Raw genomic sequence first — 14692 nt, 5'->3', positions numbered from 1 at the left:
AGGTTTGCACCAAAAGGCTAACTCTGAAGTTCTGTCTCCCAAGCTCTAACTTCTGTTTTCATGGGTGATCACACACCTGCAATATTTCTGACACCTCACAGAGTGTTGCTACATTCTGCAGTCACTTCAAGCTGCTTCACTGGTTCGTGTTCACTTTCATATTCAAAGTACAGCAAACTGAGTTTTTTTCTGCTTCACTCACTAAGGTACTTGGTTAGTATCTCTGCCAGGATGTGCACTGGTTTAACAAGTGTTAGTGTTCTTGGGACATCAATACAGTTCTTCCAAAGGGGCTGGCGGGTAAAAGAGCTGTGACGGTCAGTGCTCAAAGTAAGGAGGAGCTCCCAGGAGCTCAGCTCCACCACTTATTTCTCAGCAGGAGCAGATCCCTTCACTTCTCTGGGGGTTTTTTTTAAGTTTTGTACTTTATAACTTTAATGCAGAAAAATGATGCAATGATTGAAAGAATAAAATGAAAGATAAAAAGAATTCCCATTCACAAGGAGAAGAGGAGAGAGGGCAGGTATCAGAGGGGCCCTTTTCTGCAATATCCTATAATATCCTAAAAATTTGCCAGGATTCCATGCAATAGATATGGTAACCATACTAGTTGCAATGTTCCCTTGCACCTCTTTAGAAATGTGGACACCCTCCATATTTATACCATTTACACTATGCCTTTACACAAGAGTAAATGTGGAGCAGACATGATATCACTCTACTCCAAAATAAAGGTACCCCATAAGCAACTATAGTGCTTATACATAGATGTAAGTTACATGTGTCATGTGCCTAGGTAGCCTTTTGGTCAAACTTTCACCTTTTTTCCTGCCACCTAATGATGAGGGACCATAATAGCTACAACCTCCTACTCCTGAATAATTTGGTTATCTGTCTGATCTGGTGCCTGGTATCATTAGTGTATAATATCAAAGTAAATTAATCTGTTGTAAATATGTTGTGTCCCCCAACCCTACATTTAATACTAGGAGTGGTACAAATACTGAGGTTATATAGTTGGATATACTAATTTACTGCACTTATCTAACACTATTGCCACGTTCTACCACTGCGCATTACTGTCTTTCCTAATGTCCTCTGTCCAGTTTAGACCTGCAACATTATAGGCATTCTTTAATTTCTTTATTCTCATTTTGATAGGATTGATCATACTAAATACTAATTCGCTTCTCACCTTCACGGTAATTCTGTTTAAACTCACCTAAATCCTATATTACAACTATTTTTATTGTTGCTGAGGCTTCTGTTCTTATGAACAGTGCTAATAGCGCTTTATGGGAGGGTCTGATTCACCCAGGTTTACATCAGTGCAGTTTCATTAATGGAGAATGGGATCCTTCATCATCTTAGTCCTTACAGAAGTCATGGTGGGAAGGTAAGTATTATTGTTCACATTTTGCAGATGGGAAACCTGAAGCAAAGAGGTTGAGTGATTTTCCCCTGGGCCACATTGAGAGTCCATGTCAGAGCAGGTATTTGAACTCTATAGTGTTGTATTTGACTCCCATTTCCATGCTCAGAAGTCTTAGATCTTCCCTTTGATACCAACTGCCAATTGATATTTTTATTTTCCCTTTGGAAAACTAACCACTTCTTTTCCCTTCCCAGGTATATTGTGATGTCAGGAACTCCAGAGAAAATTCTAGAGCACTTCCTAGAAACGATGCGCCTTGAATCAACTGTAAATGAAGCAACAGGTAGAATTATTTGACAAAATAATTTTTATTAATAAATTGGATAGATTCCCAAGATATAAAGTACAGTGTAATGCTTTGGAAAACAGCCTTTAGAAGTTTCCAGAAGTAGAGTTAATCAATGCTCAAACACAAGCTGAAGAAATTAAAGATGATGTAACTTGTGTGGAGCTTAGATCATTTATCTAAAGATCAAAATTTTAACATAAGAAGCATAATAAGCATAAGTAATTTAATTGTGGGTCCATCTGCACATGACAATAATGAAACTAAATAAACTCTAAAGCGGTGCTCTTCGCGCTGGAGACAACTGCTCTTAGGTGCAGCATCTACACGTGCACCTGGGACAGCAGCAATTTGAGCCAGGGTGGAGCAAGCCCCCACCTGGCTGGACTGACCTGGCATGAATTACCACCCCCCAGTCACTGTCTACATCCGTGTTTCAGCACAATAAGGTACTCCGCTGTAAGGCAGTACTGTCCCCAGTAGTACTATCCTATGTTGGAGATACTTAGTTTACTGCACCCTAATGCCAGCATGTATCTGTGACTGTATCACTTTACTGCAGAGCTAATTAGTCAACGCTGCAGTAAAGTGCACATGTAGATGGACCCACTGATACTTCTCCACTGTATTCAAAGGATTCAGCATTCAGTCAAAGGATTCAGTGCACCAGAGGGTCAAGTCCTCTGGTGCAAAAAGTGATTCAGCCCTACTATTAGGTACAGGAATATGGCCTCTTCTAACTAGTTATGAATAAGTATTTTAATAAAAGAAGAGAGTCAGGAGAAAATAATAGTATTTACCAATATAGGGACTTTTATTATAAATTATTGCAATATAAAGTAGGCTATTGTTTTAGTACGCATGTTTTTGATGTTACAGATGGCTGAAAAGCATGTTAAATGTTTATTTTAATAGTTTGTAGTTTCTGAGTCATTGGAGTGATAACATTGGTGTAATCAGTGCAAGCCATGTGATGAAAGAGTTGATAAATACTTTTTGCCTGTGTTTTAGCCACATTTGTGAATAAAAATAAATCTTACTATAATAGTTACCTAGTCATCTAAGATCAGATGCTGAACACAAAACCATTAAGTCTGTAAATAATTAATGATAAATTTACCACCCCTGTCATACATATATTATTTAGGTCTTTGAATTGTATTAACTTTAAAATTATTTCAAAATATTTTCCATCAAAGTCCCTAATTGCAAGATTCCGCATTTTATCTTGCTGGCCTGCAAAATGTCACAACAAAGCTATTTTTACTGGTGTGAGGACAGACATCTGAAACTGCTGATTTTTAGTTTATGCATTCCCTTAAATTGAAAACAGCTAAACCAGTCTGTTTTGCATACTATGCAAAGACAAGATATTCCCTGGCTGAGGCCCTAGGGGCATTGCATAGCTTCAGCCGAGAGACATTTCCAAATGCTGGATTATAGTGAAAGCAATGAGACAATATGGATGGGCACAGTTGCCACACCACATTTTCCTTGACATCCCTCCATTACAAGATTTTAAAATGTTGTTCCACTTTGAAAAGAGGCTTTACAAAAGTGGTCTCCAGGGGTATTCTGTTCATTGTCTCTCACTTATTCATTATAAGCATTGCCTAGTTTACAAGTAAAATGATGGTTTTTTCAAACTGCCAACCCTGCAGACTTATGCTGGGCTTGACAGCCAGGCCAGTTAAATCCTCCTCACTCATCCTTACAAGTACAAAGGGTAACTAATGCCCTTACTTCTACCTGTACCATCCCACTATCAGCTCATTTGGAGGCAAAAGATAGTGGACCTGTTGCCAAGATGTTGTGAATGCTTTAGCTAGACTTTCAGTTCTTCCCAGTCTAAAAATGCTTCAGTTGTATGACTAACCTAATTTCTAAGCTAAATTTTCTATACTGAATTTAAATGCAACTGTGAATCAATAACTGTGAATCAATTTTAATTAAAATAGATAATAGATTTTTGACTAGCAGTCCAGCCATTTTAGGTTTTACTGCATGCTGGAGTCAACAGGCATGCCATTTGGTATAATAACACTGGTATACAACACTGACAGACATTTTTAGGTCCCTAGGTATAAAAGGCATGATTCACAGTATACTTTGGTATCTGTCTATGTAAATGACGAGCCTTCCCAAATAATACAAGTGTCACATAGGTGTTTATTGTTGTGCTGAACTTCCTCCTTTTGAAGTATCTAGTACAAAACCAAATATTAGAGATACTTGCAAATACTGAAAGTGAAGTACATGCTCCCTTTGCTGAATCAGGACCTTAATGTGGTATTTAAGAGCCAGTATTTATTTGATGCAGGCTGAGCACATCTACTAAAGCAAGGTTCTTATTATGTCTAGAATCCTGACTGATGTTGAATCCATTTAAAGAAGGCTAAAAACTTTAAATTCTATGCTGAATACATTTTCAAATTTAATACTATGCACAAAATAGTATAGACTGTTTACAAACTGACCCCTTCTCTGTCTTCAGGGAATTAATGAGATTTTTAACTGAAACAAGCATAATGGTTGTGAATCCTGAGCTGTTTGCAAAAGCTTAACTTTTTCCTTTATTTGTTTTCTTCACAGATTCTGTTTTAAATGATTTTGTTTTGATGCACTGTGTTTTTATGCCAAATAGTCAGCTATGCCCAGCCTTGATGGCACAATATCCTTTTGTAATGAGAACATTACATTCCTTTTAAGACCACCCATAACAGAAAATACACAGACATATTTTGAAATGCTTCTAGATCTCCAGAGGTAAATGATCTGTAATGGAGGTTTGTTTTTAGTGTACAACTAACAAATACCCATAGGTGACAGTTCTCAATGGTTAAATCTCCAGCAGATGAACCATTTACATACTATGATGAGATACAGTTCTGAACCTAAACACTCCATTTTCCCTTTCCCAAAATTGCTAAGCAATGAAAATGAAGGCTACCACCCTGACTGAATTAGTTGAGAATTACATACAAATCTGAATTATTAGAGATTATTGCTAACAGGCATTTTACTATACCTACAGATTTTGCTCATTGTCAAGCTGTTCAAATTATGTTTGCATTACCATTCCTTTGTCCTCTTTCCCTTCACCTCTATTGGTTTTTACCTACCTGTTGCATCTTGATTTTACCTAAGACTTAGCTTTGAGGGTAGGGACTGTCTTTTATTGTACGTCTGGAGAGAGCCTCTAGATGCTAGCATAATACAAACACAAGTAAATAATAATCTACAGCAAATTTTAACATGCATTATGTGGAAGCCTAAATTATATGTAATAAATGCAATAGAAACTAAAACTCACAGGTACTGCATTATATTGGAGCAAATTCCACTTCCATTATCTACATTATTCATTAATGTACCTCTGAAATACACATTTATCAATACCTCAACCTTCACATAGTTTTGACAGAGTCTTAGATAATGAAGGATTTTGACTTGGCTGTAGGAAAATATCACCTGATTGGGAGCATAAAATAAGCATATTTTGCTTTCAATTTTACAGAGCACTGACAAGGCTGTAATAACTTAAATTTATGTTTTTTTAATATTGTATTGAAAAGAGAGTGTTTTCCTTGAAGCTCTGTAAGGTGAGTGACATCTGGGAAAACACATCCTGAAGCCATAAAATAAAGCATCATGTCTTTGTCTGGGAAGTTTGAGAATCCATTTCTGCTGCTCTTAGCAAGGATAGTAATTGTTTTGAAAACCTTTGGACCCACACAGCCGGTTTAGAGAAAATTGTTCGTACACTGACAATAAACACATTTTCCAAAAACATATAGTTTTGGGTATCAAAATTTTATGAAATGCTGCTGCTGACAGCTTCCACAAAGAAAAATAAAAACAGACAGTTTTTGCCTTTCTCTGGATTAATCTTGTAGCTGCTGGCTTATATTATCACATAAGTACATTAAAGATTTGGGCTATCCTGCTCTTGCTTACATCAGTACAGTTTACATATACAATTAATGGAAAGGTCAGGTGCAGCAGCAGAATTTAGAAAAGCTTTTTCCCCTATCAAATAAAGGGCTAAGTAACAGTATATATTGGTGTTGCTTAGCTATCTGCTCATATTTAATAAAACTTACTCCTGTTCAAAAAACTTAGCTCTATACACAATTTACAGGGGTTATGACAGGCTTTATGCTAACAGTTTACATGAAGGATAATAGGGGTTTAAGAGAAATGGCTTCCCACTGCTTTAGGTTTGGCCTACTTTCATCTGACTTGTTTGTTCAGTTCTGAATGTGAAAAATCAAAATATGCCCCCTTGATTATCCCATTGTTAGAGCTGAAAGGTTGCTAACTAAGCTTATATCTTCAAGCAAAATCACATTAGAGAAATGCTTGCCCATACTGTGAGAGGTAAAAAGAACACAGTTATATTCGGTGATCAAATTGCAGTGGGAAAAGAGGAAAGGTATTTGTGTCAGAGCCATTGTTTTTGCTTAAGTTCCTAAGCTGAAATCCATATAATAGCCTTTATTTTTTCATATCTGCTTAGGAGATAATTTTGTCTGGCAGCAGGCAGGTATTGGGAATATATCAAAGTGCTTAATGCCTTCAAGCGTCATACTCAGTGGATGTATCTACATGTTCATTTATGTGTTTTAGGTAACTATAACAGGGAACCCTAGCCCTGTTACCAGAAGGCAGGTCAGCCCCTTTAAAACCAGAACTTTCTGGGCACAGCATACTGATAAGGGGGGAGTTAAAAACAGACTGGGCAGCTAGTCAGCTGACCAGAAGGGGGCAGGCCAGGACTATAAAAACCCTGGGCTGAGCAGCAGGAGAGGCCAGCAGTCAAAGGGGAAGGAATGCATCCCAGAGCTCCCCAGAGAGGCTTGGAGAGTGGTCCAGTGGCTGCAAGAGGGGAACTACCAAGGACTGGAGAAGTGACAGCAACCCTAGAAGAAGGACTGTAGCAGAAGGTAGGGGAGCAGAAGCATGAACCCCTGAGAAACTGTAAGCTGGCATGCTGCCTTCTTTAATCATATTTTCTTGGTGATGGTTATAGCACTTAGACAGGACTGTTCATAGTTTCTTTTTTTTGTTATTGAACAACACTGGTGGTTTGGGTGAGGCTATTGGGGAAGGAGGAGGCCTCATTGGAGCCCCACTATAGCGTGGGAACTCCTGCGCCTGCATAGGTGCAGTGTTCAAGGTGCACAGGCACAGCAACAGACAGCACAGTATTCAGGGGCACAAGCCCAGTGCCAGAGAGGGCAAGCCTAAAAGGCCAGGGTGGCCTGGTGCGACTGTGTGCCTAGGGGTTTTTTTTGTTTCTTTCTTTCTTGAACTGGGATGTTGGAGGTCTGGGGCCTTTGCCAGGCTTTGAACTTGCAGCCCTCTGGCAGTGGGGGGGCTGGTGGATGGACCACTGGGCCAGGGAGGCTGTGCTCCAGATTGGAGCAAAAAGGAGGGCCATGAGCCCCATGACTCAAGAGCTAGGACCTCAGAGTCAAACCCTATTTGGTGGGTTTAGACGGGGAGGCCTAGCTAAAGAAAGACTGGGGTCAAGGCCAGTGTTGGCAGAGGACCCCAACATACAAAAACAATAGGCAGTCTCCCACTTACAATATTTCCATCAAGACATGGCAGGAAAGTAGAGAGCAGGAAACCTTAAGGGGACTCCAAGGGTACCCTCACATAGGGCACAGATAATGCAAAATATGGCGCTGGGGAGGCCGACCTGTTAAATCTAACGTACATTAAATCTAGTACCTCTGGGCACCTATATACAAATGTGGAGATTGCTCCGATCTGCTGGAATTCCAGTACATCAGAGCAGGCTCAATTGAGTCCGCTGGAGCATGACAATTGCTGCACTCCAGCAGCCTCCTACATCTCGTGTATCAGCATCCCCATGCTTAAAAATGGTAGCCATTATTAAGCATGGCACCATTTTCAAGTGAGGGAATGCTGATACAAGAGACACAGCAGCACTTTAATTAGAGTGGCTCTCGGAGTTGCTCTAATTAAACTCCAGCCCCACCCCCACCCCCAAGAGCACATGTAAAAGTGTCCACCATTGTAAGGTACTAGAAAAAGGTGCATTCATCTATTTTACTGTGCATTAGCTAAAGAGCACGGGGTTTTTGTTAAAATCAACTAATGCGCATTAAAGCACAAGTGTAGATGTGCCCAGTGTAAATTACTTAGCTTGTCTCTTGTTTACAAATGTTTGGTCTTTTATAAAGTCACTAAATGTAGGAATAAAAGGAAAGGATGTTGCACTGTTTTGGTTATATGTTAGAGTTTGCTTGGAATTTAGGGCTTATGCCAATTTCTGTTGTCTGTCAAAGCTGTCTGAGAAAGGTACCCTAATATGCTGGAATGTGGTGTAAGGTTATGAAGCTGCCAACACTATTTTGACTTAGCTTTTTTCAGTATCTTATTTAGGACCAGTGAGGGTTTGGTTGATGTACTAGAGTCTATGGGTGAGTGTGTGCGTGTATTTGAATGTACACGTTAAAAGAGGATTGTCAAAATAGTCCTAAATTTTTCCTTATTGTTGATGCTAATTTTTTGGATGTTTAAAACACAAATGATTCCTTAAAATAATTATATTATTCCATTGTGTAAGAGATATTGGAAATATTGTTCCAGAGAGTTGGGTACGTATCTAAAAATATACATTGGAAATATTGTTCCAGAGAGTTGGGTACGTGTCTAAAAATATATATCAATATGCTCACGCACAATGGCTAGGAACAGACATTCAAAAAGCCTAATCATGAATTGATTCAATCTTTGCAGGTTAGTTTAACCAGGCTAGGCAGAACTGGTTTGAAACTGGAAAACATACTCTCTGGACTGAGGAAATTCAGGCACATGCCTGCAGTGGCTCAGGCTAGAGGCTGAGAGGTGCTAGAGCAGCCCTCCCTTCCCTTTTGCAGGGAGTTGAGCTAAGGGGGCATGGCCAGGCCACCGCAGGACTCTCTCATTAGGGATTTCTGCCTGCACAGTCCCAAGCTTTTCCCTTGTGGCTGCTCAAGGGGAGGGAGTGTTGCCAGCCCCCAGCCCCGGGCTAGCACTCTGAGGCAAGGGTGGGAGGGGTGCTGTGCTGTGCGCATCTGTTGATGATGCAGAGCTTTTCAGTCTCCCTCCCTGTTTCATCATACTGTCTGCAGCAAACTAATGGGAGCCAAGGGGAGGGGCCAGCTCTGCTGTGGAGCAGAGAGCTCCACCCAGCCCAGAGAGTATGCTGGGATATTGGGGGATTTAACTTAAACCAGCAAGGGGTCTGAGACAGATATTGCATAAATTGTTTTGACCCAAATCAGTTAAGTCTGGTACTACATTCAACTAGGATTATCTCAAACCAGTTTCAACCATTTTCAAACTGGTTTATATGCACTGAACATCTGTTCTGCTACAGGTTTATAGCAGTTTCTGATCACTTAAACCAGTTTATGTGTAATGTCTGTCCCTAACCAATGGCTTTCATATAGCTATTGTTGCCCTGAGGGGTCAGGCCAACACTCAGGATCTCAATATTGCGCTGTTAAACAGGAGGGCATGGTGTACAATTGCACATATACAAACACACAAATCAATTAGGTGCATACCCACGCACACTACCAGCTCAGGCACATACACATCCAAACCAGCCTATCACTAATTCAAGCATGCCTATCACCAGTACATGCATGCCTATCCCCAATTCAAGCACATACACTATACACCCCAAAAGTTAGATACAGATCACTAATTCATATATCAGGCACACAGTGCCATATATATATATATACACACACTCACACTAGCAACTCAGATACACACATGTTCAAAATAACTAGTCTAGGTTCATGCACACCTATCACCAGTTTAAGCCCATATATGCTACACACACCACATTTAGACAGAATCAGTTACCAGTTACCAACACCTGCACATTCAATACAGATACGTGGATTACTAATTTATATACCCCCCCCACACACACACAATGATATCTATATATGTATGTGTATTCACTAATTTAAACACATACCACCCACCTACACATACACACAGGTGGGTTCCTAAGTGGGTGTTGTGATGTGTATGTATTTATGTATGTATGTGCTTGATGTACTTGGGATACCTGGGGAAAGGTTAAGGTAAGAAAGTAGAAGTGTAGGGAGTTAAAATTACCAGGACTGGGATTAGAACCAGTAGACTACAGGGGCCTGGGCTGAAGAACTGAGGCTGGGGGTAACTTTACATTAATTGATCTTAATCAATTAAAAGACAACGCCCAAAGCTTGCAGAACAGGGGAGCATGCCGGCACAGAGGCTGTGGCTGGAGCCAGAGCTACAGGGGAGCTGAAAATGTAGGTGGGGAGAGGCAAAAATGGAACTAAGGGAAAGTGTGGGTGTTAAAGGGGGGCTCTGGATGTGGGGAGCCAGAAGATGGCTCCGGGGCAGCTAGAGAAGTTGCAGGGAGTGGCAGTAGGTGCTGGGAGCTGGAGAAAGGCTCCAGCTGCTAGAGAACACTGCAGTACAGCCAAGAGGAGCTAGAAGCTGCAAGGGGGGCGGGGAAGAGGACTACAGAAGGCACAGGGGAAGCCTGAAAACAGAGAGACAGGCAGCAGAAAATTATAGGAAAAGCAGCAGGAGAGACTGAAAGGCGGCAGGGGCAGAGGGAAAGCAGAGAAAGGCAGCAGAAAGTCACAGGGAAAAGGCAGTAGGAATTGAGAGGAGATCAGGAAACTAGTGGAGAGGAGTAGAGGCTAGAGCTGAGAGAGAGAGAGGGAAAGAGAGAGTGAGGCTGGAATTTAAGATAAGGAAGGGACTGGGATTTAGTAAAACATGACCCAACTCAGGGTTGCAAATGACAGTAGTTTTATTGAACAGGGGAGATGGTAACACAGTGTCTTATTGGTAACCTTGCACTCACACACACACAACGGCAGCAGAGGTTAGAGAAGCTTGGTGCAGGGGCTGAAGTCCGCTGAAGTCCAGGAGGAGAGAGAGAGAGAGAGTCCAAATTGTAGGAGGAGGTATGCAGGTAATAGCTACCTATCCAAGCTGGAAAGGGATCCTTGTCCAGTAGGTGTTGTCCTGAGGGGGGTCGCCGGCAGGGCGTCTGGGTGGATAGGTGGTGTGGCGTGGTGCTGGTCCAGATGAAGGGGGTGTCCCACTGAGTCTGTTTTCACTGCCCCTTTTTATAGGGGTGGACTTGTGTGAACCTAGTGACAGGAGGCATGCCCAGGCAATGTGTGCTCCATGCAGGGATGTGCAGTTTCGGGTATCTGTAATGGTGAGAGTTGCTGGTTCTGCAGGGTCTTTTGTCTTTCAGATGCTGGGTTCTTGTCTCTGTTCCTGGTTGAGGTCCGTGGTTCTGGATGAGTCAATGTGAGGTGATGGCCCAGTCGTTACAGGACATTCAGTAGAGGCTTGCTACCAGTGTATTTCAATCATTCCCAATCACGCTCATTCATCCAGGAACCCATTTACATGGGAGGGGTACATGCCTCATACAGTTGCAACATGGGATGCCCAGGCAGAGGACACAAGATGAAGTCTTGACATATAAAATGGAAACTTGACATTACTTTGGTTCACTTACAAACACAGGCCTAAAGCATACAATATCCATATGAAACAATAAAAATCAATATGAAAATGATAATAATACAATATACAACAGTAAGAATCAATACAAACCTAATAATTATACAATATAAAACAGTGGGTATCCAAAACCAAAAACTTGCTACCAAAATAAAAATGTTAAAGCTTATCCTACATCTTTTACTTATACTTATCTATAGGGAATAGGAAGGGAGAGAAAAAGTCATAAATGGTTGGGGAAGGGGAGGGAATGCATTTTAAAATAAATGAAGGAAAAAAAAAAGAAACTGGGGGTTTTGCTACACTATTAATAGCTTAGTGTCTAGTTAGGAGGAGGTATCAAATGGGGTTTCTCATGGGTCTGTCCTGGGCCTGGTATTGTTTAATATCTCCATTACTGATTTAGAAGATAGGATTGAGTGAAGGCTTAGCAAATTTTCAGAGTTGGGTGGAGTTGTAGACACTCTGGAGGGCAGGGCTAGGATTCAGAATGACCTGGATAGAATGGAAAAATGTTCTGCAGTTAATCAGATGAGATTCAACAAGGACAAGTGCAAAGTCCTACACTTGAGATGTAGTAATTTCAAATACAGAATGGGAAATGAGTACGTAGGCTGCAGTGCTGCAAGACCTGGGGGTTACAGTAGACCATAAGCTGAGCCAACAGTGTGCTATTATAGCTGGGGGGAAAAGCAAACAGCATACTGGGTTTTATAAACAGGAGTGTCACTTGCAAATGAAAGGAAATGATTCTTCCATTCTGTTCGGCATTGGTGACATGTTTTCTGAAATATTGTGTTCAGTTTTGAGCCCCACGCTTTAAGAAGAATGTAGATGGATTGGAGAGAGTTCAGTGCAAAGCAACAGAAATGATTAGGGACTTAGGAAGCAAGAACTTATGAGGAAAATGTAAAACAGCTGGAGATGGGCAGCAGAAAATTATTTAGTCTGGAAAAGGAGACTGAGGCGGGATTTGATAACAGTCTTCAAACACCTCAAGGGCAATTATAGAAAGGATGGAAATAGACTTTTCTCTGTGGCTATAGGGGATAGGGCTAGGAGCAATGGCCTCAAGCTGCAGCAGAAGAAATTTAGGTTGGAGTTTAGGAGGAACTTTCTGACTATGGGGGTGATCAAGCATTGAAACAGCTGAAGAAGCCATTGAGCCTCCATCCCTAGAAATTTTGAAGAGCAGGTTGAACAGGCCCTTAGCTGGGATGGTTTAGCCTGGGACAATCCTGCCTTGAGCAGGAAGCTGGACTAGATGATCTCATGAGGTCCCTCCCAGCCCTCCTTTCCTATCATCCTATGATCCTGTAAGTGAAACCAACTGTTTTATCCATATGCAGAAAATTGGCTCAAGGCAGAAGTTGTTTCAGAACTAGTCATCCTGGAGTCTGGTTTGTCCAGAATTGCAGTTTTGGTTTGGCCCCTCTTTAGCACAAAATCAATATGAATTCTTGGGGGAAACAAAGGCTTTTAAAGGGCCACATTTGTTTTGCAGTCTTAGTTTCTTCTGTTTCTTTTCATAATCACACACAAAATATTCCATCTAGAATGTGCCTGTGACACAGTGCTTCTATTTGGAATATTGCCTCAGTGTCAACAGCTTTATTGGCTTCCATACATAAAGATTTACCTTTACTAACAATTCAATGACACAGTTTTCCACAGATTGTTTTGAGCTGTCTATTCAATACAGGTTTAACAGGTGAATTGCACTGAATTTGCATGCCTGAAAGGGCTCCTTTTGAATCCACCTAATTTTGAACCTCCAGTGAACAGTGTAATGTAGGTATAATTATCTGATCAAAAATACTTCTGATGTAGAACAAAACCAACAGTTTGGCTTCCAGTGGGCCAGCTACAGAAAACCTCAATTATATGTTTTGTAACCTTAGTGTGCTATCATACCAACAAAAGAAGTTATACTTCATCACAGTGATGCATATTGGTTTTATACATTTAATATAGTTCAGTTTTGACTGCATAAATGAAAGAACAGACTTCAAAACCCACTTCTGTTTCCTAGAAAAGATATTATACTCCAAATAGAATTAAAATATAAATGCTGAACCGCAACCATGTTGGTGTTGATTTATGTTTTGCAATCAACTGCATATCTGAGACTTATTGCAAAAATGCATGATATTGTATTTGTGACTGCAAACTGTAATGAATCTGCCACATGTAGATCCTAGGAGGCTTTCACTGACTTTCACCATGATAATGTTAATAAAGGAGCAATTAATAGCTGAATTAAAAATAAGTAAATGAGCAGTAAAAATACAGAAAAATTACTGATGCCTGTGGTGCGTCACTTAATAAGTAGGTAAAAATATATGAAATAATTATAGTGTTTGGAAGGTAGAAACTGCATGAGGAAAATGATTCAGTGGAATATTAAGCTTGTTGCCTGAAATGTTAGAGTGAATAGCATTCAATATGTTATTTACTTTCTATAATCCTGGGTTTATATGTTCTCATAAATATGCTGACATGCTGTAGTTTCCCTGATCACATTAAATACTTTCTGAACTAAATTAGAATGCAGATCTCTATTCATACTCAATAGCTTGGCAGTCATATGATTATACCTGTAATCTTGGTGGAGTGTCTAATTTCTGTGCAGGTTTTTAGTCAGGGGGATCATTAGGAAAATGTGTATTAATAAGCTTGCTTTATCAATTAAAACTTTATTAGCGTAGAATATGTTACCATGTGCTGCAGAAAAATAGCATGCTGTTGGTGTAATTTTAAATGAGAAGAGTTAAGTATAGATATTACAAGTTATTTTGTTTTCTAATTAGTAGCTTGAAGTCTTTTGTGCCCCAAAACCTGGAACTGCAGGCTGAAGGAACTTGAGACTTTGCTTAGATTGAAACAATTGAAATTAATTAATTCTTAAAAGTCAATGGTTTTGAACACCTACCACAGCTATCACATGTAAGAGTCCAATGACAAAAATGCTTCTGAGGAAGCAAACACAAAGCTGCTACCCCAGTCATCCTCTCGGAATTTATACCAGAGCACCAATTTATTGTGAAACAAGGGAGACTACTTTTTGTACCATTTATATTATTAATTGCAAAACAGTTGGAGCACACTGTGGGCACATCTACATGAGATACTTATTGTGGAGCTGCCTTGGTAGCTTCACACTGAAGTCTCAGCTTCAGGCAGCCCATGGTGATGATGATGGATCCAATCTGTTTGTCTGTCTCTGACAACCAGAAAATCAAGGCAGGCTTAAAAATGTCATCTCTAGTGCAGCCATGGTAGTTGTCCCAGTAGTGAGGCAAGTACTATTGGGGAATAAGGAGTCTAGATAAAACACATGTAGCCACAAATGAGAAACCAGGGTAAATGTTAGCTGTGCTTGTCTCATTTGGAAA

The 14692-nt window shown here is 40.4% G+C and overlaps 1 protein-coding gene across 4 annotated transcripts in view; it reads left to right on the top strand.

Annotated features, from left to right (window-relative positions):
• The window catches only part of RAPGEF4 (Rap guanine nucleotide exchange factor 4), a 285020-nt gene that overhangs the window by 224572 nt on the left and 45756 nt on the right, over positions 1-14692 (top strand). For all 4 annotated transcript variants that reach the window (XM_019554378.1, XM_019554377.1, XM_019554380.1 and 1 more), the window contains 2 exons: positions 1630-1718; positions 4314-4392. In XM_019554378.1, coding sequence (XP_019409923.1) covers positions 1630-1718; positions 4314-4392 — 168 coding nt within the window. The remainder of the gene's footprint in view (positions 1-1629; positions 1719-4313; positions 4393-14692) is intronic.

This window comes from Crocodylus porosus, unplaced genomic scaffold, assembly GCF_001723895.1.
Source record: "Crocodylus porosus isolate Cpor-Errol unplaced genomic scaffold, CroPor_comp1, whole genome shotgun sequence".
NCBI lineage: Eukaryota > Metazoa > Chordata > Crocodylia > Crocodylidae > Crocodylus > Crocodylus porosus.
The sequence above is the reverse complement of the archived record's forward strand: the minus strand, read 5'-3'. Positions and strand labels throughout refer to the sequence as shown.